Genomic DNA, 27,918 nt, shown 5'->3' on the forward strand with positions numbered 1-27,918 from the left:
CTTATTTCAGATATTATATTAAAAAAATTCAGAAGCACATTTTACTTGAAAATATCAATGATTACTAATGAGATACACCCAGTGTGCATGTCTCTTTAATAAGCATATCGTTTTCTCAGCTGTCTATTTTGATCTAGTAGACTTTGGCTGCGGATATGAACCCACCCTTAAGCTTTATGCTAAGCATACTTGCAAATCTGTTGTTGTTGTGTTTCCTTTTGTTCATAGGCGGAGTGCTCCAAGTGCCAAGATCTTGTTTGTGCTTTGCAGTGCTGCGCTCGCCCTTGCTTGTCTATCTAGGAAACATATGGCCCCCCATATGTGGAGATGTCATGGGGGCCTTTCAGAGCAATCATCTTCCTTTTGGAGTCTGCAGCTGACTACGAATCCCGACTCCAAGTTTGCTGTCCCCTTATTTGCCTGCAATGCAGAAAACAACGCTACCCTCTCAAGCAACCCAATTTGCAACTTTCATCTGATAACACCTCTCTGAGCGAGAGACAAACTAGTCCTCAGAGCATGTTTAAGAGCGTTTTACAGAGAGTGAACCATAAAACACAATAAACGGTAAATTGGTGCAAACAAATCTGAATTGTAATAACCTGAGGGTAAAATATGCAACTGCAGATGGAGTACTTGCCATAACGCACAGCCTCAGGCCCACAGGGGGCTGCGGCAAGATGGTAATATAGTCTTATAAACATACTACAAGAATCGTGCGGCTAGTTTTATTTCCTCTCTCTGGGTTGTTAAGTGCTCAGGTAATATATAGCTTTCATAAGAGCATGCAAGCTGTATTTTCCTTTCGAAAATATGTCTCAATCCTTTGGGCAGTGTGATTAAGAATAAAATACCGGCTGTATTACTTCCAAATAAATTCAGGTAATGACATAAGCAAAAAGGTTTAGCGGTGGAATTTGGTGGAGTCGTGGAGCGGCTGACAGAGGGGATGTGCGGCACAGGCATCCATTACCGGCAGAGTGTCCCCCTGGCACGCCGGGTAATGTATTACCTTTGGATTACTCTAATATCTGTCTGATGTATGTTTGCTGAGAAAGCAAGAGCCCATGAGTAGGCGCTGAATGACAGAACAGCTGCAGGAAGCCCGGCTCTTGAAGTCGCCGGCCTCCCCCTTTCCTGTCGCTGCAGCCAGAGAAAACCAAGTGCGAGGCGGATGTATCGGGCCAGAGGCGGCGGGTCCTTTGGAGCTCCTGGGACTCACTACAGCCGCCAGGCCGAGGAGCTGATAAGTCAGCCAGCCATTCGTCAGCCCAAATGAAGGCAGTAAAGTTGACTAGTGAGAATGCAGCTCAGCCTGGGGTTGGCAGACTGTTCCTCAGAGGAGAGCTGCTGTGACACTAACCCTCATAAACACATACTGTATTTGCCCCCCTCTGACATGCGAGCACAAATATTTATTTTTCTTGATTTTTTCAAGGAGTAGGCTACAAAAGAAAAATCACACCTCTCTCTCTCTCTCTCTCTCTCTCTCTCTCTCTCCTCGGCTCATGGCAAAATAATCAATGCTCTCCCAAGCGAGCTCGGCTGTGCAGGAACGCATACGCGCGTCGCTCCTGAGCTTGACTAAAAGATAATAAGCCAGGAACGGTCCTATGTTTTACAGCTATCAAGACTCATCCCATTTGACATGCATTGTGGTGTTTACAAAGTCTAGCTATACTCTTAACAGTGCGTGCAGAAAAACACAAGTTCTGAGGGGCGTTCAGAGAGAGAAAATCCAGCCGCGTTCTTATGCGTGTCCCATTTCTTATTCACAGCGCTATTCTCAGTGTTAACACCTGTCAGCTGACTGACTTCTTGTTCCCCATGGCTTATGAAAAAATCATGCCGATGGAGTTCAGAGTCAACAGTCCCATCAATATAAATTCACCATGGTCTTCATGGAACATTAGGCAGAATCCGGTATCCTTACAAAGGCCTCTTTGCTACGGATGTGAATGGCGGAATAGAAAAAAAAATCATGAAAGTGTCCCTTTGAAGAATACTTTCACTCATGTGCTCTAAATAGGCCATAAAACATTTATTTCAGAGCACTGCCTTTCACAAGTCCTGCGTCACTGTATGTGTGCAACAAATGTAACAGATCAATCTGCCATTGAATGCCTTTTCTCATGGTTTATAGTTTTACTTACATTAATATCATCATTCAAATAGGGAAGAAATGATACAAGCACTAGCACTAGCATCACTAAACAGAGCTGTAAGATAACTGCGCAAACAAAGCACTATCATTGCTTCATAAAATTGAGGTTAAACCGCTGGAGTCACATGGATTACATTAATGATGTCTTTACTACCTTTCTCAGGCTTAAAAGTGGTTGCGTTGTCTGCCAGTGGAGGGACAGAAAGCTCTCTGATTTCATCAAAAATATCTTTATTTGTGTTGCAAAGATGAACAAAAATCTTACGGATTTGGAATGACATAATTTTCATTGTTGGGTGAATTAACAGCTTTAAGAAAAGCACATAAAGCTGATGGATATGATCGTGAATAGCCGTTTCTAGCTGCTAATCAAGTAGATCAAATCATCGGGCAATCTCTCTCCGAAGCAGGAACTCATCAGACAAGTGCAAGCATGATATGACACAGACCTGCAGTCATGCTTCCTGAGTCTTCTGCGAGTCTTCAGACATACTTCACCATAGCGACATGTTGGCATTCCTGCTCCGTTTGAGATTACTCAACAAGGCTATCCGTTGCTCTAGACGGAGAACAACTGAGGAATAGGACCCGACATCCCAAGAGTTTGGACGTTGTTAAGCACACAGTTGGCAATCATTTTTGTTTTGCATAAGGCCGACTGGCTGTCAGGGTTTCTTCTGAAAGGAACTGAAAGTCAATTATCTACACCATTTCTCTCTGACATCATTGTGCTAATACAAGTTGCTCTTGACCTCATGCTAGTGTGTCTGAGGCTGATGAAAGTAAGGCATCTCTTCATGATTGGATTAACTTCATATGTGGTGATTGTCAGTGAATATTACAGCGGAGGCTCTATGATCTGCCCTCGTCTCCTCGTCTTCTCCTCCATCTCTGCCCCAAACACTTATCTGCGGCCCGGGGCACTTAAACCCCACATTATACACACATACGCTTGACCTGGGGTGCGCTCTCTCTGGCACTGGCTCTGTAAGCTTCAACACACACAGGCTTGATAATCGACTCAATTAAAAAGGTCCAATTGCCACAGCAAATTGATCCAAGTTATAACATTATCATTAGCACTTCAACTATGGCAATTACAGGACATTCACAGGCAGAACCAAGAATAATGGGGAAGGAAAATGAAGTGACTTTGTACAAAAGGACATTCATTTCAGACTCACTGGGTGGTGTAAATAGCCCTGGTGTCAGCAGTATGGAGATAAAGGAATTAAAGCTTCCTATCACATATGTTAGAGGCTTTTTGCAAGGAAGCGCTTCTGTAAAAGACAAGTGGGTGGGACAATTTATATCCAAAATATACTTTACATTTGGGGTTTTCAATTTGGATTTTCTAATTTATCTACTTTTTATGTCCGTTGAAGTTATATATGACATACTGTATACTACCATTCAAAGGTTTGGGGCCAGTAAGTTTTTATTTTTAAGTAAATTAATACTTTTATTCAGCAAGGCTGCATTTATATATTGTGATAGTGAAGACTTTTCAACAAGATGTTTATTTCATATAAGTGCTTCATATAAATGTATCATATTTTTCACACAAAAAATTATGATAATAAGAAATGTTAAGCACCAAATCAGCATATTAGAATATACATTATATGTATATACAAATTGTAAGAACATTTCACAATATTACTGTTTTTACAGTATACATGATCAATATCCTAAACTTTCAAATGGTTATGTTAATGGTTTTAAAACTATTTAGATTTTCTACTTTATAAAGAAGTGTCAGAAATGACAAGAATATTTGTAATTATGTATTATTATTAGCTGCCCTGGTTTGTAATATAAGTAATATAAAAACAGTATAAAAACTAATCTTTATGCATTTAGCTGTATGAAAATTATGCTATCTACATACATAACTGAATGCTAGATCCATCAAGAGACATCAGAGCATACCTGATTAGTTGTAACTGGTTATTTCCTGTACATGAATCCATGGAGTCAACATTTAAACGGATATCAAAATATATTTTTGAAGCATTTAAATCTGAATGGACTCATGATGTTGTTCTGAAAAGGTCAGTAATATAATAAGAGATACAACGTCTCTTGCGTAGTCCTGAATACTGCTGCCTTTAAAGAAGAAAACACAGAAACAACATCATTTTAAAAGCAACAGCGATCTCAGCAATGTTTAATATTCAGGTGAGGAAGGTTTTCTTGCCGTATGTGAAGGTGTGTGTGTGTGTGTGTGTGTGTGTGTGTGTGTGTGTGTGTGTGTGTGTGTGTGTGTGTGTGTGTGTGTGTGTGTGTGTGTGTGTGTGTGTGTGTGTGTGTGTGTGTGTGTGTGTGTGTGTGTGTGTGTGTGTGTGTGTGTACATGTAGCACTATAGAGGCCTGCCTTGCTCAGACAGGGAGATGTCAGCAGCGAGTGATATAAGCCTGAGCTCCACAGCATCCTTGCACTGCCATAGAGAAGAGCCGACAGCCTGGAAAGACAAGCTGTCCTCAAATCTGAAGGCTCTCTCACTAATTGTTTCTGAAAAAATGACATTTGTCTTTTTTGCACCTTGCTTCAGGTGTCAGTGCCTTTCACATTAGAGGGCTTGCGATGGTGCGATTGCCCTGAAGCAGTTTGTTTGATGTTTTGAGGACTGTCATTTCCACGTGCAACTCCATAGAAATTGAAATCTGTATTTATTTACATGCAAGGTTAATAAAAAAAAAGATGCCTAAGTGATTTGAAAGTCAAACAACTGCACCTGCCACTCACCCGTAATTTTATGCAGAACAGGTTCAGCACTTTGTTACAATGCAGAAGAGATACAAAGGTAGAATACAGCAATTGTACCAGCTTATTTCTGATATATACAAGCCCTCATCTAACACTGGTACTTGTACTGTTTGCATACTTGCTTAATATCATTACTCCTATTCTAGTTACCTTTTTGTAAACAAAAACACTATTACATTTATTTTATAAGATCATAATTAAAATGAAATGAAAAAGTAAAATCATGACCTTGTAATGTTGCTGTGCCTTTGGGGTTTAAAACTAAATACAAAATAATAATAATAATAATGATGATGACGATGATCCATGTGTTCATGATTATTATTATTATTATTATTTATTAAATAAAAAAATATACAATGTATATAAAAATCTAATTCCTGATATATAAACTCTCTGTTAGTGTTATCTGTCTTTGTGATCACTATATTATAGTTATTATTTTATGCTGTTTCTTTCTGTGAAATTGTGTAGACAACAGTGCCACTTGCTGCAAGACAGCAAGTACCGCATTTTCTGCTTCCAGAAACAATGTACTAAAAAGTGTATATACATGAAACAATATGTATATATACATATATACATACATATATTTGTATATATATATATATATATATATATACACACACATATATACATAGATACACAACGGAAATATGTTCTAAATACAGACACAAAAACTTTACTGCAACTGTATGGAAATGTGTATCTTTGTCTAAATTAGGCAGCCAGCTCTAATTGCACATTAGAAAAAAGTTGTTGCAACAGCTTCTGTGTAATAGTAATGCATTTTTACAAAATACAACTCTATTTATCTGTTCCATTTGAAGAAACCAAAGGAGCAACCTCTTGAATTATTTTGTTTCATATTAACAGTTTCGTATGTATTTTCCTTTCTTCTTTCGGTAGCGGAGGGCTTTTTTTCATGTATTCCTTACTCAAAGCCTCCGAGAGGGTTTGTGAGCATATATCAAGATGGTGCACTGACAGTCAAAGGAAGAGCAAATACAATCAGGGCCGGGAAACGGAAGAGAAACACTCTCTACAGATGGCAAGACGCATCCTTTCAGTCCTTAAACAGACACGAGAGCAGCCGAGGGACCGGGCCCTGTCTGTAGATTGTGTCGAAGAACAGTGGGTACTTGGCACAAGTAGCAGGAACAATTAGCGTCACGTAAGATTCCCGGAGCAATGGTGGAGAGAGGATACGAGAACACACCATCTTATTTTCTGCGGGTGGATTTGAACTGTTATTTACAGGCATCTCTTCTTGTCATTAAACACAGCAAGAGCAAGACTCAAAGACAGCAGTAGTCATGCCCCATATTTCACTGTTGATGACTTACGTGTGGGCAGGGAGATTTGTTTGCATCCGTGAATACCTAATTAACGAATCGACAGAGGAAGTAGGCCTCTCCTTTGAGAACGCCCCACCACCCAGTCTCTGATACTGGGAATGTGTTCTTCTTAGCATTGTGCTTTGGTTCTCTCATTGTGAAACACACACACAGGCAAATGTACCGTTCGAAATGCCAGTAATGAGATGAAGTAAACAATTTTACCATATGACACACTTACACTTTCAGTTCATTACTGTGTGTGGGAGGCAATGTTCTGCTGGCAACGTGCATGCACATTACTGCAAAGACTGACAATTAAAACGCATTTCATTAAGTTGGGCAATATTGAAATGAACACGCTCTGTACTACACAGGCAAAAACAAGCCAGAGACACCCTCTCATGCTCTCACTTTGTTGAAGGTTTGCATAGACATTCTGTCATCCACTATGTGTACTAAAACACTTCCATTTACTTTTATCTAGCCATAAAACAAAACATATTCATGATAAAAATTAAAAAAAAATGAGCCCCATCAAATAAACTTAATCCAGGCAGTCTATGACGAACTACCGAGCCCATCCAACTTTTTCTGTTGTGGGAAGGCAGTTTTTCAAGAGGCCTGAGTGAGGGGCGTTATCATCATGACAAAGTCCTGAAGGCCATAGCAGACGCCATCTCCAGCGGGATCACCCACTGCAAGCACCATATGCCCTGTGAAGAAGACATCATTTTGTCAGGGCTGGGGAGAGGGTAACACCAGCTGCCACCTCATCTGGCCTGCTTACACCAGCACAGGACTGGGAGTTGGCCAGATATGGTTCTGATCTCAGAAGGATAACAACAGATTGTCCCCTCCCTGGGTGGACCGTATCCATGAGACCAATGAAAGGAGGAGAACCAAGTACAAGAGTGCTAAAACTTTCAAATTAAATTGAAAAAAATTAATATATTAAATATGTCGAACGTCACATGAACAGACAAGAAAACAGGTCTATTTTTTCTTCTTTTCCCCCCCCCCTCTTTTTTATTAATTATAGAATATGTACAAAATTTATATAATAAATCTTATCACATCTGCAGTATGAACTGACAACAGTATCTATGACCTAAATAGTTGTTTTCATTGTTACCATTTTAGAATTGTTACCATTGTTTACCATGTCAACCTGTTTTACAGAATACTATACAACTATACAACTATACAAACTATCAATGATACTAAAAAAAACACTGCTTTTATTCTTAACACAATCCCTTTTGGGTCTTAGTTTATAATATAATTATAAAATATAATATAATATAATATAATATAATATAATATAATATAATATAATATAATATAATATAATATAATATAATATAATATAATACAACTTTACAGATACAGTATATGTTGTTCAGTGATATCCAGGGCTATTGATGTCTGTATTGTCATACTGTCAACATAAGCTATTACTCATAAATTGATTACTGATTTTACAACATCATAAGATGTGTGGTAAAGCAATGTCCTCATGCTGGAATGTCCACTCTGATGAAATATTCATTAACTCGACGATAAATCATTAATTCATGATAATCAATGGCTTCTTGGCAAATATAGAGATTTATTGTGTCATTTCACCATTCAATCTGTGATGACATTGAAAATGAATTTAAACCAGCCTGTGAAAGCCTCTTGAAATGTCTCAAAATCACAGCTCTTGCAAATTATGTCATACGCCATATTTCCTAGATTGTATCAAGCTTTCTATTCAGGTTATTCTCATTCTATATCCAATAGCCATTGAACAAAAGTACTCGTAAGCAAAACTTTGATCAAATCAATACCATGCAAACAGCAGTATCTTATTTATCTGAGGAGGCAAAACAAACAAAACTTGGACTTTCCACTACAGCTAGTCTACATTTGTGCGTCACTTGCACAAGTCACAATTTCATTTTTCTCTTTTTGTTTCTGTTGATTAAGTCTGGCACCTGACTTTAAGATGCTTTGTACTTTTATCCTCCTCTTGGCATTAACAGGTATGTTTATGTCCCCTTACATTATGACTATTTACGCTCACATGGGAAATTTGACAATGCATTGAAATATTTTGCTTGATAAATGCAGTTACTTGACATTTTGGAGTGTTTTGGCCTGAAGGTAACACTGCTTCTCATCGATTAAAGTTAATTTGAGTGCCTAGAAGTTGTGCTAAGACATCTTTTTATAGGCCACCTAGTGCGTGTTATGATAATGAGCATTTTAATAAGCTGAAATTTTGCAGCGGGTAAATGCCAACCTAATAAACAAACTCTACAAATGCTGTTTCATAATACTGTAGGCTCTCCTATTCTGAAATTATGTGCATTAATTTCCCCAGCAATGGTTAATTCTATTTAACTAATGTTAGTTCACTTTATGTGTAGGACTATGCCAGTCGGCTCTAATCAGCAAGAGTCACAAAGGAGATGATCCTCTGCTGCAGTACGTGGTGAATAACTCTCTGAGAGAACATCCAGTGCTGACCAAACTACGACTGGTGGGTAGAAAAGCACCTTAAGGACACACATGTACCACAAAATAAGCAAATTCATTTTGTGAAATGAAGAAAATAACTTAAAGGAATAGTTCACTTCCATCAACTTTTTGGTTACTGACATTCTTTAAAATATCTTCCTTTGTGTTCATCAGAAGAACGAAATTCATACAGATTTGAGTAAATAAAGACGATTTTCATTTTGAAGTGAACTAATCCTTTAAAGGGGTCATATAATGGTACATGTACTTTTACAAATTGATTGTACTGAAATGTGTGTTGGCAGTGCCTGTACACAACCATCATGATAAAAATCCATCCAGTGTTTTTGTTTTAATCTGCTAATATGTTTTCCCCTGCCTCAAATTGAGCCGTTCGATCTTGTGACGTCACTAGATCGGACGCCCCTCCCACGATTGATAACTAACAGCAGCAATTCAACACAGACCCGCCCCAAATACGTTCTTTGCCCGCTTTGAGCGAGCTGTCGTCGTAGTCCGCCATTGTTGATATGCTGGAGCAGAATGGCGTCTAAGCGATTGTGGTGTTCTGTTCTTGGGTGTAATAAGGAACACAGCAGTCATTTTGGTGTTCCTAAATACGAACCGCTGAAGACGCAGTGGCTGAGTTTTGTTTTCGAAGGGAATATTCCCCACGATCAACGTTTGCGTGAATCATTTCTGACAGTACCTAACACTGGATAGATAACGTTACACATCACTGACAAGCCTACAAAAAGTTTTTCATGACCATTAGCTGTAACATCAATCTGTCAATGAACTAACATATACATCAGTAAACACATAGCGTTCCTATCTCACCACTCTACCCTGCCAGTACATACAAAGATAGATCAAAGTGACATTACGTTAACCAACCATTCAGAAACGTCCTGTTCGAGCCTTACTTGTCTAACGACATCTTGTTCCTGGTCCGACTCTGGTTCAAATTGATACGATTGCACAGATGTGTCCTCAGAGATACACGCTGCCATTCTTTTTCCAAAATATACCCTCAACTGTTGTGTAAAAACGCCACACAGAACACAGGGGCGGGGTGAGGAAAGCTCATTATCATTTAAAGACACATGCACTTAAATGGCATGCTGAAAACATAGCTGTTTTTGACCAGGTAAAATTAGTGTTTTCTTACAATACTAATGATAATTTTTAATTAAAGTATATTACAAACTTTTCATTTAGACCCTAAAGAATCATAACGTGTATAAAAATGGCATTATATGACCCCTTTAAGTAAATAAATGTGTAAAGGCAGGATTCAAAAGTCTTAGAAACCAGTTGTGAAAATGCTTATGTTTTGCATTCTCTTTTAATTTCATGCATTTTATTTATATATAAATTTAACAGTGAAGTAAAAAGTGCAGAAAACATTCCTCATTTTGGTCCATATTGACCTGACAGCATCACGCAGTTGCTGTAGATTTGTCAGCAGCATATCCACAAATCAAATCTCCCGTTCCACCACATCCTAAAAGTGCTCTATTGGAATGGTGACTATGGAGGTCATTTGAGTATAGTGAACTCATTGTCATGTTCAAGTATGATATGATTTGAGCTTTGTGACATGTCATTTTCCTTCTGGAAGCTATACAGCCATCAGAAGAAGGGTACACTTGGTCATAAAGGGATGAACGGTAAGCAACAATATTCAGGTAGGCTGTGGAATTTAAACAATGCTCAATTAGTACGAAGGGGCACAAAGTGTGCCAAGAAAACATCCCCCACTCCACTACACCACCAGCAGCCTGAACCGTTGATACAAGGCAGGATCCATGTGTCCATGTTGTTTATGCCAAACTCTCACCCTATCTGAATGTCGTAGCAGAAATCAAGACTCATGTGAACAGGCAACATTTTTCCAATGTTGAGTCCATGAGAATTGTAGCCTCGGTTTCCTGTTCTTAGCTGACAGGAGTGGCACAGGTGTGTCTTCTGCTGCCGTAGCCCATTTGCTTCAAGGTTCAACGTGTTTTACGTTCAGAGATGCTCCTCTGCAGACCTCGGTTGTCACTTTCTATCAGCTCGAACCAGTCTGGCCATTCTCCTATGACCTCTGACATCAACAAAGCATTTTCGCTCACAGAACTTCCGCTCTCTGGATATTTTCTCCTTTTTTAGACTGTTCTCTGTAAACCCTAGAGATGATTGTGCATGAAAATCCCAGTAGATCAGCAGTTTCTGAAATACTCAGAACCAGCCCATCTGGCACCAACAACCATGCAATGTTGTAAAGTCACTTAAATCACCTTTCTTCCCCATTCTGATCCTCAGTTTGAACATTCAGTCTTGAACCTGTCTACATGCTACAGACTGTACGATTTTCAATCCTATAAGATCATTACAAATCACACTGTATGACATGAATATAATAAACTTGGGTTCGACATGTAGACTGCACGATGCTGACACCTATTGAATCGTATAGGACACGATACAAGTTAGTATAGAAGAATCAAACGTCATCAGCATGCGCTAGTGATAAACAAATAATTGATGTGTTATCATGGCTGGGGAACAGAGGCTAACTTGCCATGCCAATTTTGCTTATGGAGCTTGAGGTAAGTAGTTTTAGCACTATGTTGCGTTGAAATATACGCCATTTAATGTTGCATTTTTATTGGCTAGTCGGTAGACCTAGGTCGTATCAGCAAACATACTGTGAGATGATCATGCTAAATTTCTGACACTGTCAAAAAATTGATCGCAGGCTATCTTTGGTTGCAAGACCGTGCCAATGGCCGTCTTTATACCTCTCTTACTGTACAACAACCACAGAAATCACCACTATTGGTCACCTTTCGTCTGGGACAGCCAAAAAATGTACAATGTGTACCAGGTATAAATGGATTGAGTTCCTGCCATGTGATTGGCTGAATAGACATTTGCATTAATGAGAAATTGAACAGGTGTAAGTTACCGGTGAGTGTGTGTGTCTGTGTATATATATATATATAAACACATGTTCTGTATTTAGAAGTCTCTCTTTTACTTTAGAAACAATTGAGCTGGCATGAGCTCCATCTTGTGCTTCAATGGAAGCAAGAACATCTGACCATTTGTAAAAAGGAGTTCACAAATGCAGTGATACAAATCTGTTAAATTTGAATCTTAAAAAAAAATAGATATTTATATATAATAAATGTCCTTTTTTCAGAAATCTAAAATTCAGTTAATTTCCAATGTACATGTACATTTAAATTTCATGCGACTTTTAAACTCTACTGTATAGGAGTCTTCATGTGTAGTATCACACACTAAAGCTAGAGGTCAATAGAAGGAAAAATGTCTGACTTTTTTCATCTGTCTATTTCTGATTTAAGAGAACTATGGAGGACTCCAAGAATCTGATGATGGTGGCATCTGAACAGGCTCAGTTTATGGCTAATCTTGCAAAACTAATAGAATCCAATAAAACTATTGAGATTGGTGCGTACAAGTAATATAATTCATGAAAATTATGTAATTTACTGCTTACCTATAAAACACATTTTGCATCTGTCTTAGGTATGTACACAGGATACAACGCCTTAAATTTGGCTCTGGTAATTCCTGAGAATGGACGCGTGGTGGCCTGCGAAATTAGTGAGGAATATGTGAAAATAGGCAAGCCATATTTTATAGAGGTAAACCAAAGCAAAACACAATTCACCAAGTTTGCAAAACTATTCAGGACAGGGTTACCCAAAAGCATTGTAAGTCCAAGTTGATCATGGAGGCCATTACCACCAATGTTCTCAACAATCAACTTATCTCAAAATGCTTTTGGGAAACGCAGCCCTGAATAGTAGCTACATTTTAATGCAGCCTATGCAGCTGAAGTCATTTGTTTTAGTAGGACATATCATTGCTTTAGGCCCACGACACACTGGCTGCGTGGCGTGAGCGTAACGTTTCTGTTGCGTGTCAGCTGCGTGTCAGCTGCGTCGCGTTTTCTGTGTCTTTGCACACCAGAAACGTGTCTGACGCGGCGCTGCTGACACGGATCACCCTTGTTCGACATATGGGAGAGAGTTGTGGAAGCCCAATACTTCGTGTTAAGCATAAATATAGCCTAAAGCCTACTGATAAAGACACTGTCAGCAGTAGGCTATTGACAGCAAAATAGACTACAGAATATTTCGTTCTGTATTGACAGGTGCAATATTTGAAAATTGATCATTAGGCCTATTTATTTATTTATTTTTAAATTAGGCCTATATTTATATCTGAATTTGTCAAAACCTAGACTTTCAACCATCAAAATGTAATTTATTTATATGTATTCGTGTACAAAATAACATATAAACATCTTTTCCTATTCTATTTTGCCTAGAAACGCTTCCAACACGCTTGCGTGTCGCGTGAAAAATAGGCGTCTGTTCTATTTAGGCCCATGACACACTGGCTGCGTGGCGTAAGCGTCTCAGCTGCGTGGCGTGTCCGTTTTTATTTCGGCTCCCATGTTAACAGGTTAGAGTTTGCAGACTGCCTGCGTAACACGCGCGTCTCAGGAAAACGCGTGCATTCTAGAAATAGAACCGACGCCTATTTTTCACGCGACACGCAAACGTGTTGGAAGCGTTTCAAGGCAAAATAGAATAGGAAAAGCTGTTTATATGTTATTTTGTACACGAATATGCTACATATAAATAAATTACATTTTGATGGTTGAAAGTCTAGGTTTTCACAAATTCAGATATAAATAAGCCTAATTTAAAAATAAATAAATAAATAGGCGGCCTAATTATCAATTTTCAAATATTGCACTGTCAATGCAGAACGAAATATTCTGTAGTCTATTTTGCTGTCAATAATAATGCTGACAGTGTCTTTATCAGTAGGCTTTATATTTATGCTTAACACGAAGTATAGGGCCTCCACAACTCTCTTCCATATGTCGAACAAGGGTGATCCGTGTCAGCAGCGCCGCGTCAGAGACGTTTCTGGTGTACAAAGACACAGAAAACGCGACGCAGCTGACACGCAACAGAAACGTCACGCTCACGCCACGCAGCCAGTGTGTCATGGGCCTCAGACAACCGTATCTGTGAAGTTGCTCCTCCACATACACCTCCACATATCAGTTTCAATACTGATTACTGCCTGCCAATGCAAGAACACAGTCATCACAATAAAGTCCAGCTGACCAGTAACGATTAACGGCAGAGATGCAGAAATGTCCATCAGACTTCACACTGATTGCTGATTGAGACCGATGTGATTGTACATCTGAGTGCTGATATCTGCACAAAGCCAATCAGCAAAGTGCTTTATCTACAATTTCCTCTATTTATTCTATAGTTTTATAATGGCATAAAATAGCACCCAATCATAAAGCAAACTTACATGTCTGGAAAAGCAAAGATAACTGATAAGGGAATAAGGGATGTTTTGTTATTCACTATGAATTTACAAAGTAAAATTAGAACAAATAAATAACTTCAAACTATCTTTGTTTTAGGCTGGAGTGGAGGATAAAATAGATATTCACATTAAACCTGCAGTTGATACCTTGGGTAAAGATGAAATACATTATCATTATTATTATTATTATTTCAAGTGGAGATATAGAAAGAAAACATTGTGTCTTTACAGATGAACTCCTAAGTGCTGGTGAAGCTGGAACGTATGACTTTGTGTTCATTGACGCTGACAAGAAGAATTATGACACATACTATGAAAAGTCACTCCAGCTTGTTCGAAAGGGTGGCATTGTAGCTATCGATAATGTAAGTATGCAGTGCACGCTATTTAGTTTTGAAATGAGCCCATACGTAAATACATGCTGTATGCTACATTTTACAGATTCATTTAGATAAGTAATCCTAAAAATATTAAGATAAATAAAGCAAATATTTTCCTACCTTTGCTCTTTGGTTGTGAGTAAGCTGGTGTCTTTCTGCTCTTCAGGTTCTCTGGGGTGGTAATGTCATTAACCCAGCTGAAGGTGACCTTTCTTCACAGACCATAGACAAACTTAACAAGAAGTTACACAAAGATGAGCGGATTGATCTCAGTATGCTCACTGTTGGAGATGGCCTGACATTGGCTGTCAAAAGATAACACACATTGGTTAACAATAAATAAATAATCTATAGAAAGACCGTTTACACCGGGGTGCCCAATCCTGTTCCTGTTCCCTATCTATGCTCAACACAACTGTCTGTAATTATAGTGATGCTGATTCAGTTGTGTTTTATCAGGGTTGGAGCTCAATTTTGCAGGTAGGTATATGTAACTGGTTCTACTTGACCAGCTCCGGTAGATCTCCAGGAAACGGATTGGGCACCCCTGGTTTACGCGTTGACAATCAATTATTATTGTTATTTTAAATACACTATTCACTGAATAAATAATCACATTGTCAACTGAATTGTCTGGTGTTCATGAAAACTATGGCCTGCAACCATAAAAATTATTAATACATTTTATAAAGCTGCTGAAACCATTTTTTGCTAAGCCTTGCAGCGTCATAAGGTTTGGCCACTAGATGGCGTCATTACTCTTCCCTTTCAAATTAGTTCTCCTTTGATAAAACAATAGTAGCCTACTTATTTAATTGTGTGCAACGTAATTATTTTTTGTACTGTACTATCTTTAATTTATATTTAAAGTGACAACTGATGTAATCCATATTAAATAAACGTATATCTGAATCTTGATCTATGATAGGCTATACATTTTAAACATTTCTTTCTGTTGTTTATAGCAATTTTACATTTCCCTTACCTACTCAAGAATTGTTCGTTAGCATAAGTAAAGGTAGTTTACTCATGATCACTCATGCTCATCTCATGCTTTACTCATGCTTTCCTTCTTAAAGGAAGTTTACTCATGCATGTTACATTTTGACGTGTTGTTGACCATACGGACTCAAGTTTCGTTTATCTTTAATCAGAGCAATATGTGGAAAGTGAAACGTAACTCGTTATTGCAATGATCTGTTACCTAACGATACCATATAAAACCAAGAATGTTGTTTCGATGAACAGCAGATGAGCTCAAAGATTTGTAGAAGGTAAGACTTTAAATCTGTTGTCATAATGTGCATTAATACGTATTCTACAAATAAAATAAGCTGCTTTACATCAATAATAGAAACTATATTGCTACAACTTTTGAAAAAAAATAAAATTCTATCAGTGATTACTTTTGATCTAAAAAAAACTTTTAAATAAGATTTAATTTAAAATGAATATGCAAATTATATTTGATTGATCATTTAATTTTGTTTTTCAGATCCAATTGAAAACAAGTGGTCAGTCAGATATAGGCTACTGTAAACAAAGTAGGTAAGGATTCAAAGGAAACATGTACATTGGCCACATTTGCATCCATTTGTGATTTAAACAATAAGGAAATGTCTGAGGACGATCTTAAACTGTTGTCCTGCCACTTTACATGGGGCTTGCTAAAGGAGGATGCTGATCTTAACTTTCTCGAAGTGAAAGTTCGTGAAAAACTTTCTGTAAACGGCGAGTATGTAGGAAACTTGAAACAAAGAGATTTAAATTTTTTGGCCTTCGTTAAACATTTGCAAGGTTTTAACGACGAGGCGCTTAAGAGCCTGCAACTAGCAGAGGAGGAACATCCGGACGATGACAGGAATGTGATAGTGATGTATGGAAACCTGGCCTGGGTGCACAGTCTCATGGGCAATGCGACTGAGTCTGAGAAGTACGCAGAGAAAGTAAATGAAATCCTTAAGGCTTTCCCCACCTCATCTCCAACAGAGCTTCACAGAGAAGTTCAGAGTGAAAAAGCCTGGTCGCTTCTCAAGTTTTCTAGAAAGTCCTACGTCAGGGCAAAGGAGAGTTTCCTTGAAGCTTTACAGAAAGAGCCGGATGACAAGGAATGGAATACAGGCTTTGCCTTTTCTCTGTTCCGTCTGGAGGGACTGAAGATTGGCCAGTACAAGCGTGTGCGTTTTGAAGAGTCTCCAGCTGTGCTCCGGTTAAAGAAAGCTCTGAAACTGGACCCGAACAATGCAATGATTCACGTGTATCTGGGGTTCAAGTGCTACAAGAATGAAAAGAATGCAGAGGCATGGCAGTACATGACTCAAGCCATCACAATGGCTCCGGATAACCTCAGCGTTGTTTTGCGTGTTGCAAAGTTCATGAAGAAAGAGCAGCGTTATGACACGGCCCTGGAGGTGTTGATTAAAATGCTGAAGAAAGCGCCAGACTCGTCACGCTTACATCACGAGATTGCTAACAATTACCGCTGGAAAGCCATGCAGATTGAAGACATACACAATCCAAAGTTGTTGGGCCTTTGTGTTCACCATTTAGAGAAGGGTGCCAGTTTAAACCCAGGTCACATATACCCACAGCTGGAGTTGGCACAGAGGTATGCAGAACTAAAGCAGACGGCTAAAGCAGAGCAGAAGTTCACTGAGCTGTTTGCCCTTCCCGACCTAAAGCCATCTGACCGTCAAGCCTGGCATCGCATGTATGGGGATTTCAAACTATACAGGCTGGGCTCCGAGAGAGCTGCGGTCGAGCATTACAAACAAGGCATGAGGATGGGACGAGTGTCCACCGAATGGTTTAGTTGCAGAAACAGAATGAGAAAAGTCCTTCAGCGTGACAGACGGGACACATACGAGATCCGGATGTTCCTTGCTTCCTTTGGAACGGAGAACAAAAACGATTGAGAGAGAACAAGTTGAACTCATAGGCTTCAATAATGCAATGAGCTATCATTATGTCTATGGAAAGTGCCCATAAAACATGAAAACACATCTTTAAATCTTTATTTAAAATATGTAAAGTCTGCAGACATGTAGATTATATAGTTTGCTGAATTGCTTTTATTTAATAGGCTAATAAAAAACAAAAAAATAAATGGAGTGTGCTTTACTTACTTTAAAGTCCATTACTATTGAATATTTCTTATAATTTTCTCTATAGAAAAGAAAGGGTTACTATTGATATATCAGGATATGTTTGCACCCATCATTGAGCAGGGCCTTCTTTCTGTTTCTATTCCAGTTTATGCCGCTGTCATAAAGCAAATGGGTGACATACCAAAATGAAAAATATGCTAAATAGAAACAAGCACTAGTGATATCAGACAATAAAAATAAAGTGTTAAAAGTAAAATGTATTCAGATAAGAAGGCAGAAGGGTGTTTTTATTATTGGAAGCTACGCTGTTGGATTCAGTCCAGCTCACAGTGACCGCTCAGCATGACTGAAAGTGGAGAGCTGACTTGTGCTTTTCTGTTGCACAAACATGTACTTTTCTAGCTTGAGGAATGTTGTCACTGCAGTAAAATATATGTAAATCTTACAATAAGAGGAAATGTTAAATAACACCAACATATAATAAAGTTGTCACAGTTCTGATGAAAATCAAAGAGTGTGTGCTGAATGTAGAAATTTGAGTAATATGAATGTTTTTATTTTAAATCATAAAAATAGCATAGCCATTAAGATTACACGCCTTTTAAAACGGGGTTTTACACTTTATAGCCATAACTAACTTTGTGCTGAAGGTCATGACTCTACATAAAGTCTTTAATAAAAGGAGAATGTAATGCTGATATTTTTGTAGGCATAATGGGAACAGGGTTGACTTACAGATCAGCCCTGATAATGTGATTAAAAAATAAATAAATAAATAAATGCATACATGAGGCACTGGCAGTTACTTGCTTGAAGAGTTAAAGTCCTGAAAGGATGATTATGCCATTATGACATTTTTATGTAATTGAATCCTACATCATTGTAATAAGGGAAAGTTTACTCTATGGAGCAAACATTTGCTTCTGAAAAGATTAATCAACAACAAATAATTTCATAATATTACTGTATGATATAAAGTAATAATAATTAAATATTTAATAATTACAGGAGTTTTAGCCTACTGATTATAATGCAATTCTAAGCCTATACTCAATTCGCGCCCATCTATTGTTTTCTTTTTTTCTTTAGCGTAGCCTACTCTCACTAATTTGTGTTTACTGGAATCTTCGAAAAAACTGTTAAAATGTTTGTTGTTTGTATCTGAATCTTATATATATAGGCTATAATGTGGAATGAGCCTGTCATCCGCTATTTAGTTTAACAGCCATATATTATTCTCAGACAAAAATAATAGACCTCTTTTTTCTCGAATTTCTGATTTTGAAATATGATATTAAGGCTGTAGGCTACTTTTTACAACATATTGTATACATATTCCATTTTCGGTAACTTAAACAAAATATTAGATATAATATGAGTTGTGAATCTGCGGACGAGTGGGGTTCGTGTGACGTCACATCAGTTCCCTGGAGATCAGTGGAGGAGTGAGTGAATGCGCAGGATGCTGAGCTGAACAGCTGATTCTGAGCATTTAACCTGTACTATGGACAGCTCTATTCCGCTAACCTAGCATCTACTGCAGTATAAAAAGGAAAGCATTTTCACTAAACACTGCGAAGGAAAACGCACCAGCCTCACAATGGAACGTTTTCTTCAGTCACCTGGCCGGACACGGGAAGAGTACCGGTACCAAACGCCGCGTCCTTCGTCGAAACTAGTTTCAAGGTCTGCCTTTAGCCTTGGGTCCACAGCACCACTGAGAGGTAATGAAACCCTTACCGAATTCGCCGCAAACCCGGCTGATAGCTTAGATTTTTCAAACAAATATGCAAGTGGAATGAATCTGAGGAAAATTAGTGAGAAAGAATTACTGCAGGGGCTCAATGACCGATTCGCTGGATTCATCGAGAAGGTTCATCACCTGGAAAATCAAAACAGAGCACTAGAGAGAGAAATCGAGGCCATTCGACTCAGAGCAAAATCATCTTCCTCTCTGTCCAAAGAGTATGAATCAGAACTTAATGGTCTGAGGCAGCAAGTTCATGAGATTGGCCTTCAAAAGTGTCAGATTGAAATAAACCGTCAGAATCTGGAGGACGAGTTTGACACTTTGAGAGAGAAGTATGAAAGAGAGACTCGTGGTCGAGTTGATGCTGAAGACAGCATTTCAGTATTGAAGAAATGCATTAATGATGCATACTTAACCAAGCAAGACATGGACAGAAAAGCCAAATCTCTCGAAGAGGAGATCGGATTCTTGAAGAAAAACCACGAAAGCGAGGTTGCAGAAATGATGGGCCAAGTCCAGGAGGGTAATTTGACAGCAGAAATAAGTGATTTTAGTAGAAGTGATGTCACTGCAGCTCTGAGGGACATCAGGATGCAACTTGAAGGTCACACCGACTCTGACATCCGATATGCTGAGGAACGCTTTCGAGCACAGATCGTCAAACTGACCAAAGCTGCTGAGGTCAACCGAGAAGCTCTCATGGCCACTAAAGCAGAGATTAATGAACATCGGAGACAGCTGCAGTCCAAGAACAGTGAGCTGGACTCTGTGAAAGGTGTGAGGGAAGCACTAGAGAGGCAGCTGTATGACCTCGAGCAACGGCACAATGCTGAAATCCATCACTTCCAGGTAGGATTATATAATGTGATGCAATGTTCGCATTTAATCATTTAGTGTGTGGAAATCTGAAATAAGAGCAATTCTGTTTAAATCAAGAAACATTAAGTTGAGCACTATCAGTGTTGGGGAAAGGTACTTTTAAAAGTAATGCATTACAATATTGTGTTACTCCCTGAAAAAAAGTAATCACATTACTTAGTTACTTTTTATGTAAAGAAATGTGTTACGTTACATTTTCGTTACTTTTTCTCACCTTTGCGTAATATTCTGAGTTTGCATCTCACTGTTTTTATTCATTTTGTGGAATACATAATCTGTTTTTGTGCAAGTGAACTTGCCTAGTCTAGAACTACAATAACCATCATGTTTGCGCAACGGACACAACTTGCATTACTTATTTGAAAAAGTAACTCAGACATTTTGTTTTAAATTTAAAAGTAATGTTACTTTACTAGTTACTTGAAAAAAGTAATCTGATTACCTAACTCATGTTATTTGTAATGCGCTATCCCAACACTGAGCACTATACACCAACATACATACATAATCTACATAATCTAAAATTCAGTATACCATGTCACGTGTTTTCTCTCTCTCTAATGCACTTCCATTGTGTTTACTTCTTTTGTCCATGGTGCAGGACACAATCAGAGAGTTGGAATACGAGCTGAAAAATGCTAAATATGACATGAGCAGTCATGTGAGGGAGTACCAGGACCTTCTCAATGTCAAAGTGGCACTGGATGCTGAAATTTATTCCTACAGGTACTTCTTTGATAACAATATTTTGATTATACTGTATAAACCATTTTACTGTTGACCTCATAGCAAACTCTCAGTTATGAAGTCTTCATAACAGGTCTGAAAAAAATTATACAAAATTCATTTATCTCATTTATCATTATTTACTCATGTATTTTTAGATTACTATTGTTTATCCAATTAAAATATATATCTTTTCAATTCCTTTACAGTGCATTTTTTTTGTACCTGGAAGGTTTAGTCTTGATACTATATGTCATTGCAGAAACCTTCTTGCAGCATAATCACTTATTATGTGACATACAGAATTAGAGAGTGAGCAAAGCGAGATACAGGTGAAAGTCGAAAAATTAGAATATCGTGCAAAAGTTATCATTTTGAGGATTATGGCTTACGGCTTATGAAAACTCTAAATTCAAAATCTCAGAAAATTAGAATATGACATGAAATCAATAAAAAAAGTATTTTAAATACAGAAATGTCAGCCCTCTGAAAAGTATAATCATGCATATGTATATAGTTATATACTAAATATATTAGTTTCACCTTTTTATTTGAATTACTGAAATACACAAACTTTTGCACGATATTAAATTTTTTTGAGTTTCACCTGAATGTTCTACATAACTGAAAGGTTTATTAAACAGGAATGCTAATTTGTATTTCAAATAATCATTACTTAGTGCTTTTTATTCCAGTTTTCAGTTAATTTGTTGTTTGATTACAGTGAGTTTAAGTTTCAGCAGAATTAGGTGTCATTTCATGATTTTGTTGGCGGCTTCCTTGTCTGTTTATGCGTATGCTTGTGAGACTTAGCCTATGCATTAGGAAACAATAAATAGGACACATTTTTGACAAGATTCATTACAGTGCCATCAGAACCAAATTATAGTATTACTAGAAATGTCCGATAAGTACTGGCAGGGTGTCAGGGTTCACATGTCAAGCATCTCCACATCCATGTCACTGATCCCATGACAGAGGAGATACTGAGAGAGGATCTGGCTGGGGTTTTACTTTAATGAGCCCTTGTAAGAAATACAGAACTCTGCAACAGTTATCATGGAAACCAGCTTTTTTTTTATAACATTCATTGCAGTGCCGTAACTGCCATATAATAGCAATATTATAATCTGTCTGTAACAGCACTGCATGTACAAATTTTGCCGTGTTAGATGCGTTCCTGGGTCAACTTATTTTGTTGATCCTGAAACAACATTCATGTCCAAAAATGTAATAATAACCTTATTCCTAAATCTAACCCTACCATTAAATTTCCCCTAAAATAAGAGGGAAATTATATGTGAATAACACTGATGTAGAAGCATCAAACCCAGTTTATGAACCTAAACTTGACATAAACTCTAAACATGTCCCTCAAATATGATTGGTTATTGGAATGTTGTTCCAGAATCAACAAAGATGTTGATTCTGGAACATGTTGTACTTGGTGAAATCAGGGTCTGCGAGGGGACTGTAATGAATGTTGTCAAAAAAATGTCCGATTTATAGTTTCTTAATGCTTAGATGTAAAATGCACAGGTTATCTAGCCTGGGAAAACCCAGACGAACTTCCGGCAAATTTAGATTTGCTCTGCAAGTTAGTCTGACGTAGAGCCCATTCAAGCTCATTTCCAATCTTTCCAAATCGAGGCACCAATCACATACGTTGAGGCAGGCTTTACAAGATGACGATCGCTCTGATTGGTTTTAGGTCTATCCAAAAGCGCCCAGAGGCATTTGAGAGACGTCCGTTGGTGACGCCCCTTTGGAATTTGAGCGGTCAATGAACCTTCCCCAGACCCTAACTCAGTTACGACTGAGAAGGGTCTGGTTTTAACCAGGCTACGGGATGTCACTAGATGAGCATAATGAATCTGAGTATTATTCTGAAATGTTTTGTTTCCTTTTTTCAAGGAAACTTTTGGAGGGTGAAGAGTCAAGGTACTCTACAATCTCAGATGCACATATTTCAGTACCATACATTTACAGACAGTCACCCATCTATACTCTCCCTTGTGTCAAAAGGCAGGGGGGAGCAACTCGAAAAGCAGAGCCTCAGTACAAATTTGTTGAAGAGATTATTACAGAGACAACTAGAGAAGATGTGGAGATATCGGACTCTGGCTCTGAGAAGAGTGGGGAGGGGAGAGAGGGTGACAAACCAGATGAGGAGAGCAGTGAGAAAACTGAAACTCCACAAAAAGCTGAAGACGTTGATGACCCAGCTGTTGAGAATGGCGATGAACACAGTCCTGAGATAGAGACAGAGGAAAATGAAGTCAAACCAAGTGATGAAAAAGAGGATGAACCAGTTGAAATTACTCCAGTTGATTCTGAGGTACAAAAAGATGCTGACTCTGAACCAACTCAAGGCTCTACAGAAAAGGCCATTGATGAACAAGATAAATGTAAGGAAACAGACACAAAAGACACAGAGCAGAAAGACCTGAAGGATGACATGAATAGAAAAGTTGATGGACCTGAAGAAGAACGTGGGAAAAAGACAGCTAAACCAGCTAAAGAGATAGAGAAAGATGTCCCCAAACCAGATATGTTAGAAAAGCAACAAATGCCAGAGAAATCAGAAACTGGACCAAAAGACAAACCATCTCAGGAGCCACAAAGTCCTGAAGCAACAACTGAAGTAAATGCTAAGCCCAGTGGACAAACTGTGGAGGTAACTTCTCCAAGAACTGAAGATGATAAACACAAAGATTCCAAAATCTCACCTCAAGAATCTAAAAAATTAGCAGAGAAGGAGAAAGAAACAACTCTGGTTCAACCTGTAGAGGAAGATTCTCCAAAACCAGATAAACCAGCAGCTGCTGAACACGCTGAGAGTGGAAAACAGACTGCTGGAGAGGACACAGAGGAGGAGACCTCTGCAAAAAAAGACAACTCTGAGACTGTAAAAGAAGAAACAAAACAATCTGAGCCTTTGGAAAAAGACCAAGAGGATAGCAACAAATTAACAGAGAAACCTTTGGAGAAGAAGCAAGTGGCTCAATCAAAGAAAGAGGAAAAGGAACAAAAACCTGAGGAGTCTGTAAAAGATAGCAAAGTTGCTGATCTGGTAGACAATGTGAAAACAGAAAAAGGTGAAAGTGTCAAGCCCAAAGAAACAGAAAAGACACAAAAAGAGCTTTCAAAGGTTGCAGAAAAACAATCACATCCTGAAAAGTCAAAGCAACAGGAGGACAGCAAAAGTGATAGCAGTCTAGAGAGTGTGACAATGGAAGAGGGTAAAAATGCCAAGCTAAAAGAAACAGAAAAGACACAAGAAACCCTTTCCAAAGCTGCAGAAGAAAAATCACAACCTGAAAAGTCACAGATACAGGAGGACAGTAAAAGTGACAGTGTAGACACCATCAAAACTGAAAAGGTTGAACTTGCTAAGCCTAAAGAAACAAAAGAGACACAAGGGGAACTTTCAAAAGTTACAGAAGAAAAATCACAACCTGAAAAGTCACAGATACAGGAGGACCGCAAAAGCGACAGTGTAGACAGTGTCAAAACAGAAAAGGTTGAACTTACTAAGCCTAAAGAAACAGAAGAGACACAAGAGGACCTTTCAAAAGTTACAAAAGAAAAATCACAACCTGGAAAATCACAGATACAGGAGGACCGGAAAAGCAACAGTGTAGACAGTGTCAAAACAGAAAAGGTTGAACTTGCTAAGCCTAAAGATACAGAAAAGACACAAGAGGACATTTCGAAAAAAGTTACGGAAGAAAAATCACAACCTGAAAAGTCACAGATACAGGAGGACAGAAAAAGCGACAGTGTAGACAGTTTCAAAACAGAAAAGGTTGAACTTGCTAAGCCTAAAGAAACAGAAAAGATACAAGAGGACCTTTCAAAAAAAGTTACGGAAGAAAAATCACAACCTGGAAAGTCACAGATACAGGAGGACAGAAAAAGCGACAGTGTAGACAGCGTCAAAACAGAAAAGTTTGAACTTGCTAAGCCTAAAGAAACGGAAGAGCACATTTCGGATAAAATTACGGAAAAAAAATCACAACCTGAAAAGTCACAGATACAGGAGGACAGAAAAAGTGACAGTGTAGACAGCGTCAAAACAGAAAAGTTTGAACTTGCTAAGCCTAAAGAAACGGAAGAGCACATTTCGGATAAAATTACGGAAGAAAAATCACAACCTGAAAAGTCACAGATACAGGAGGAAAGAAAAAGTGACAGTGTAGACAGCGTCAAAACAAAAGAGGTTAAACTTGCTAAGCCTAAAGAAACAGAAGAGGCACAAGAGCACATTTCCAAAGAAGTTACGGAAGAAAAATCTCAACCTGAAAAGTCACAGATACAGGAGGACAGAAAAAGCGACAGTGTAGACAGCGTCAAAACAGAAAAGGTTGAACTTGCTAAGCCTAAAGAAACAGAAGAGCACATTTCGGATAAAATTACGGAAGAAAAATCACAACCTGAAAAGTCACAGATACAGGAGGACAGAAAAGGCGAGAGTGTAGACAGCGTCAAAACAGAAGAGGTTGAACTTGCTAAGGAAACAGAAAAGACACAAGGGGACCTTTCAAAAGTTGCAGAAGAAAAATTACAACCTGAAAAGTCAAAGAAACAGGAGGATAGCAAAAGTGACAGCAGTGTGGAAAGTGTGACAAGCGGAGGGGAAGTTAAAGTCACAGAGAAACAGGTTGATGAAACACTGAGTAATCAATCCCCCAAAGCCAAGGAAACAAAATCTGATGCAAAGCCTGAACAAAAGGATACTAAAGAAAACAAAGTGAAGACATTTGAGAAAGCTGAAGAAGAGGATAGTGTGACGACCAATGGCAGTGGAACCAGCAAAGATGTTAAAAGTGAAGAAACTGTCCCAAAAGACAAAGAATCAGACAGTGGTGAACATGAAGTGAAGGCGTTAACCAAAACAGAAGCTAAAGCTCTGGAGAAGACAGAGCAGGTCAAAGAGAGCAGCAAGAAGGACAGCGTGGACACCAAAGGTCCAAAAGAAACAACTAAAGCCACTAATGTAGTGTAGAATAACAGCAGAAAATAGTGGTCAAAAAATAAAACCCCTAAGAAATAATGGCTTGAGAAAAGAGAATGTGAAAACTGATTAAATAAGCTTCCTCGATGAATGCAATATAAATTACTCACACCCGCGTGACAGATGATCTCAGTTGAGCATGAAATTTAGAAATTGCTTTCTGGAAGTCTGATGTTTCCGATGCAGATGCATGCGTACACTGTGATCTACGTGTACATTATGAATGTGTGAATCTTGACGAATGTATAAGATTTTATTTTGCTACATGTGATCAGCCATATGTATGTATCAAAATAGTGCTATATTAACTTAATAAATATTCCAGCATATCAGTGTTTCCTAGTGTATTAATGCAAGCGATTTTCCTACATAAGACATAAAACTACAATAGGGCTTCTGAGTTTTGAAAAATTGTTTATTGGGGTGTCTGATGCTCCACTTCTTATCCTTGGTTCCAACACTTGTCAACCAGCACTTACATATTCTCTTTAGTTAACATAGCAGCTATTCATTTATAAAGGATCATAAGGCATTTAATAAGTGTATGTGTTTACCTAAGAACTCACTTAAGACTTACCCAGAAAATCCCTATAAGACGGCTTAATATTTTAAGATGTCTCTACTTAGACATCAGGGGTGGTGATGGCGCAGTGGATAAGACACATGCCTATGGTGTAAGAGACCCGGGTTTGAATCCACTGTGAGACACCAATGTGTCCCTGAGCAAGACACTTAACCCCTAGTTGCTCCGGAGGCGTGCAACCTCTGACATATATAGCAATTGTAAGTCGCTTTGGATAAAAGCGTCAGATAAATGTAAATGTACTTTGTTGTAGTTTACTTTAATATATCATCTTAATCTGAAGGGCTACAAAATGACATCCGGATTACCAAAGCCTGTCTCAGTGCTGGAAACTAGGAGTTTCACATTAGGTCTACAGAGCAATGGCTCTCAAGTGGTTTTGCTTCAGGTTTCAAAGTCCCACATAAACACTGTTCAAAAGTTGGCGGTCAGTATTAAATTGATCAAAAGTGACGGTCAAGATTTTTGTAATGTTACAAAAGATTTCCATTAAAACTTTCTATTCATAAAAGAGTTCTGATAAAAATGTATCAGATTCCACAAAAATTAAGCAGCACAGCTGTTTTCAACATTTGAAATACAGAAATGTTGTAATCTTAGGCAGCAAATCAGCATATGAGAATGATTTCTGAAGGATCATGTGACACTGAAGTAATGATGCTAAAAATTCAGCTTTACCATCACTTTCACTTTAAAAAATATCAAAACAGAAAATGGCAATTTTAAACTAATATAATTTCACAATTGTATTTTTTGTTGTTTTTTTATCAAATAAATGCAGCCTTGGTGAGAATAACACTTTCAAAAACATTTTAAAAAAATTAATAGTATAAGATGGGGACCAAAGACAGTATTATTTTTAATGTATTAAAGTAAACCTTCTTCAAAATGAAAAAAAATATTATTACCATGAATTGTATAAACTCAAAACAGACATTTATGCAGATTACATAAAATGAGAAGGAAAACTGAAATTTTGAAAAAGTGCTTTTTCAAATGCTCTTACCCAGTAATAGTAAACCCACATTAAATAAAGTCTGGGTTGTTGTTTTTTAAGCTACTTAACCTGTCCTTGCTCGCCTAATTACACAGGAATATAAAACATCAATTTTAATCAAGTTATGTTCAATAGGTCAATACAAATGGGTGGAGAATATCAGATGTGAAAACTGAAGAAAACAACCAAGTGACATTAATTTCTGCCCAAATACTGAATATTTTGACTGAACTGCAAAAGATACGTGAAGCTCTTATTCTACCTTTCACAAGTGAATAAGCCCATTAAATTTGCTTCCAATATGGTAGTGAACATTTA

General features: G+C 38.0%; 3 protein-coding genes across 5 annotated transcripts; all 3 read left to right on the top strand.

Annotated features, from left to right (window-relative positions):
• Positions 1 to 8,171: 8,171 nt before the first annotated feature.
• On the top strand, positions 8,172 to 15,170 carry comtd1a (catechol-O-methyltransferase domain containing 1a). The gene is made up of 7 exons (XM_077197164.1): positions 8,172 to 8,301; positions 8,689 to 8,801; positions 12,139 to 12,244; positions 12,323 to 12,441; positions 14,259 to 14,313; positions 14,393 to 14,526; positions 14,708 to 15,170. Exons 1-7 carry the CDS (start codon positions 8,265 to 8,267, stop codon positions 14,858 to 14,860), a joined length of 717 nt encoding a protein of 238 aa, XP_077053279.1. The 5' UTR covers positions 8,172 to 8,264; the 3' UTR covers positions 14,861 to 15,170.
• A 150-nt stretch (positions 15,171 to 15,320) lies between these two features.
• Positions 15,321 to 18,155, top strand: ifit8 (interferon-induced protein with tetratricopeptide repeats 8). The gene is made up of 2 exons (XM_077197157.1): positions 15,321 to 15,815; positions 16,037 to 18,155. The coding sequence occupies exon 2, from the start codon at positions 16,158 to 16,160 to the stop codon at positions 17,454 to 17,456; it is 1,299 nt and encodes a 432-aa protein (XP_077053272.1). The 5' UTR covers positions 15,321 to 15,815; positions 16,037 to 16,157; the 3' UTR covers positions 17,457 to 18,155.
• Positions 18,156 to 18,248: 93 nt separating this feature from the next.
• LOC143703036 (uncharacterized) lies at positions 18,249 to 26,349 on the top strand. Of its 3 annotated transcripts, none has more exons than XM_077197147.1 (4): positions 18,249 to 20,247; positions 20,879 to 21,003; positions 22,918 to 24,571; positions 25,271 to 26,349. In XM_077197147.1, the coding sequence occupies exons 1-4, from the start codon at positions 19,249 to 19,251 to the stop codon at positions 26,009 to 26,011; spliced, it is 3,519 nt and encodes a 1,172-aa protein (XP_077053262.1). In that variant the 5' UTR covers positions 18,249 to 19,248; the 3' UTR covers positions 26,012 to 26,349. The 3 variants fall into 3 exon arrangements, with proteins under 3 accessions (XP_077053262.1, XP_077053260.1, XP_077053261.1); XM_077197146.1 differs by having other exon boundaries at positions 18,720 to 20,247; positions 22,918 to 22,944; positions 23,029 to 26,349; XM_077197145.1 differs by having other exon boundaries at positions 22,918 to 26,349.
• The last annotated feature ends 1,569 nt before the right edge of the window (positions 26,350 to 27,918 follow it).

This window comes from Siphateles boraxobius, unplaced genomic scaffold (genome assembly GCF_051911475.1).
Source record: "Siphateles boraxobius isolate OS27281-9 unplaced genomic scaffold, OSU_SipBor_1 37, whole genome shotgun sequence".
NCBI classification, from domain to species: domain Eukaryota; kingdom Metazoa; phylum Chordata; class Actinopteri; order Cypriniformes; family Leuciscidae; genus Siphateles; species Siphateles boraxobius.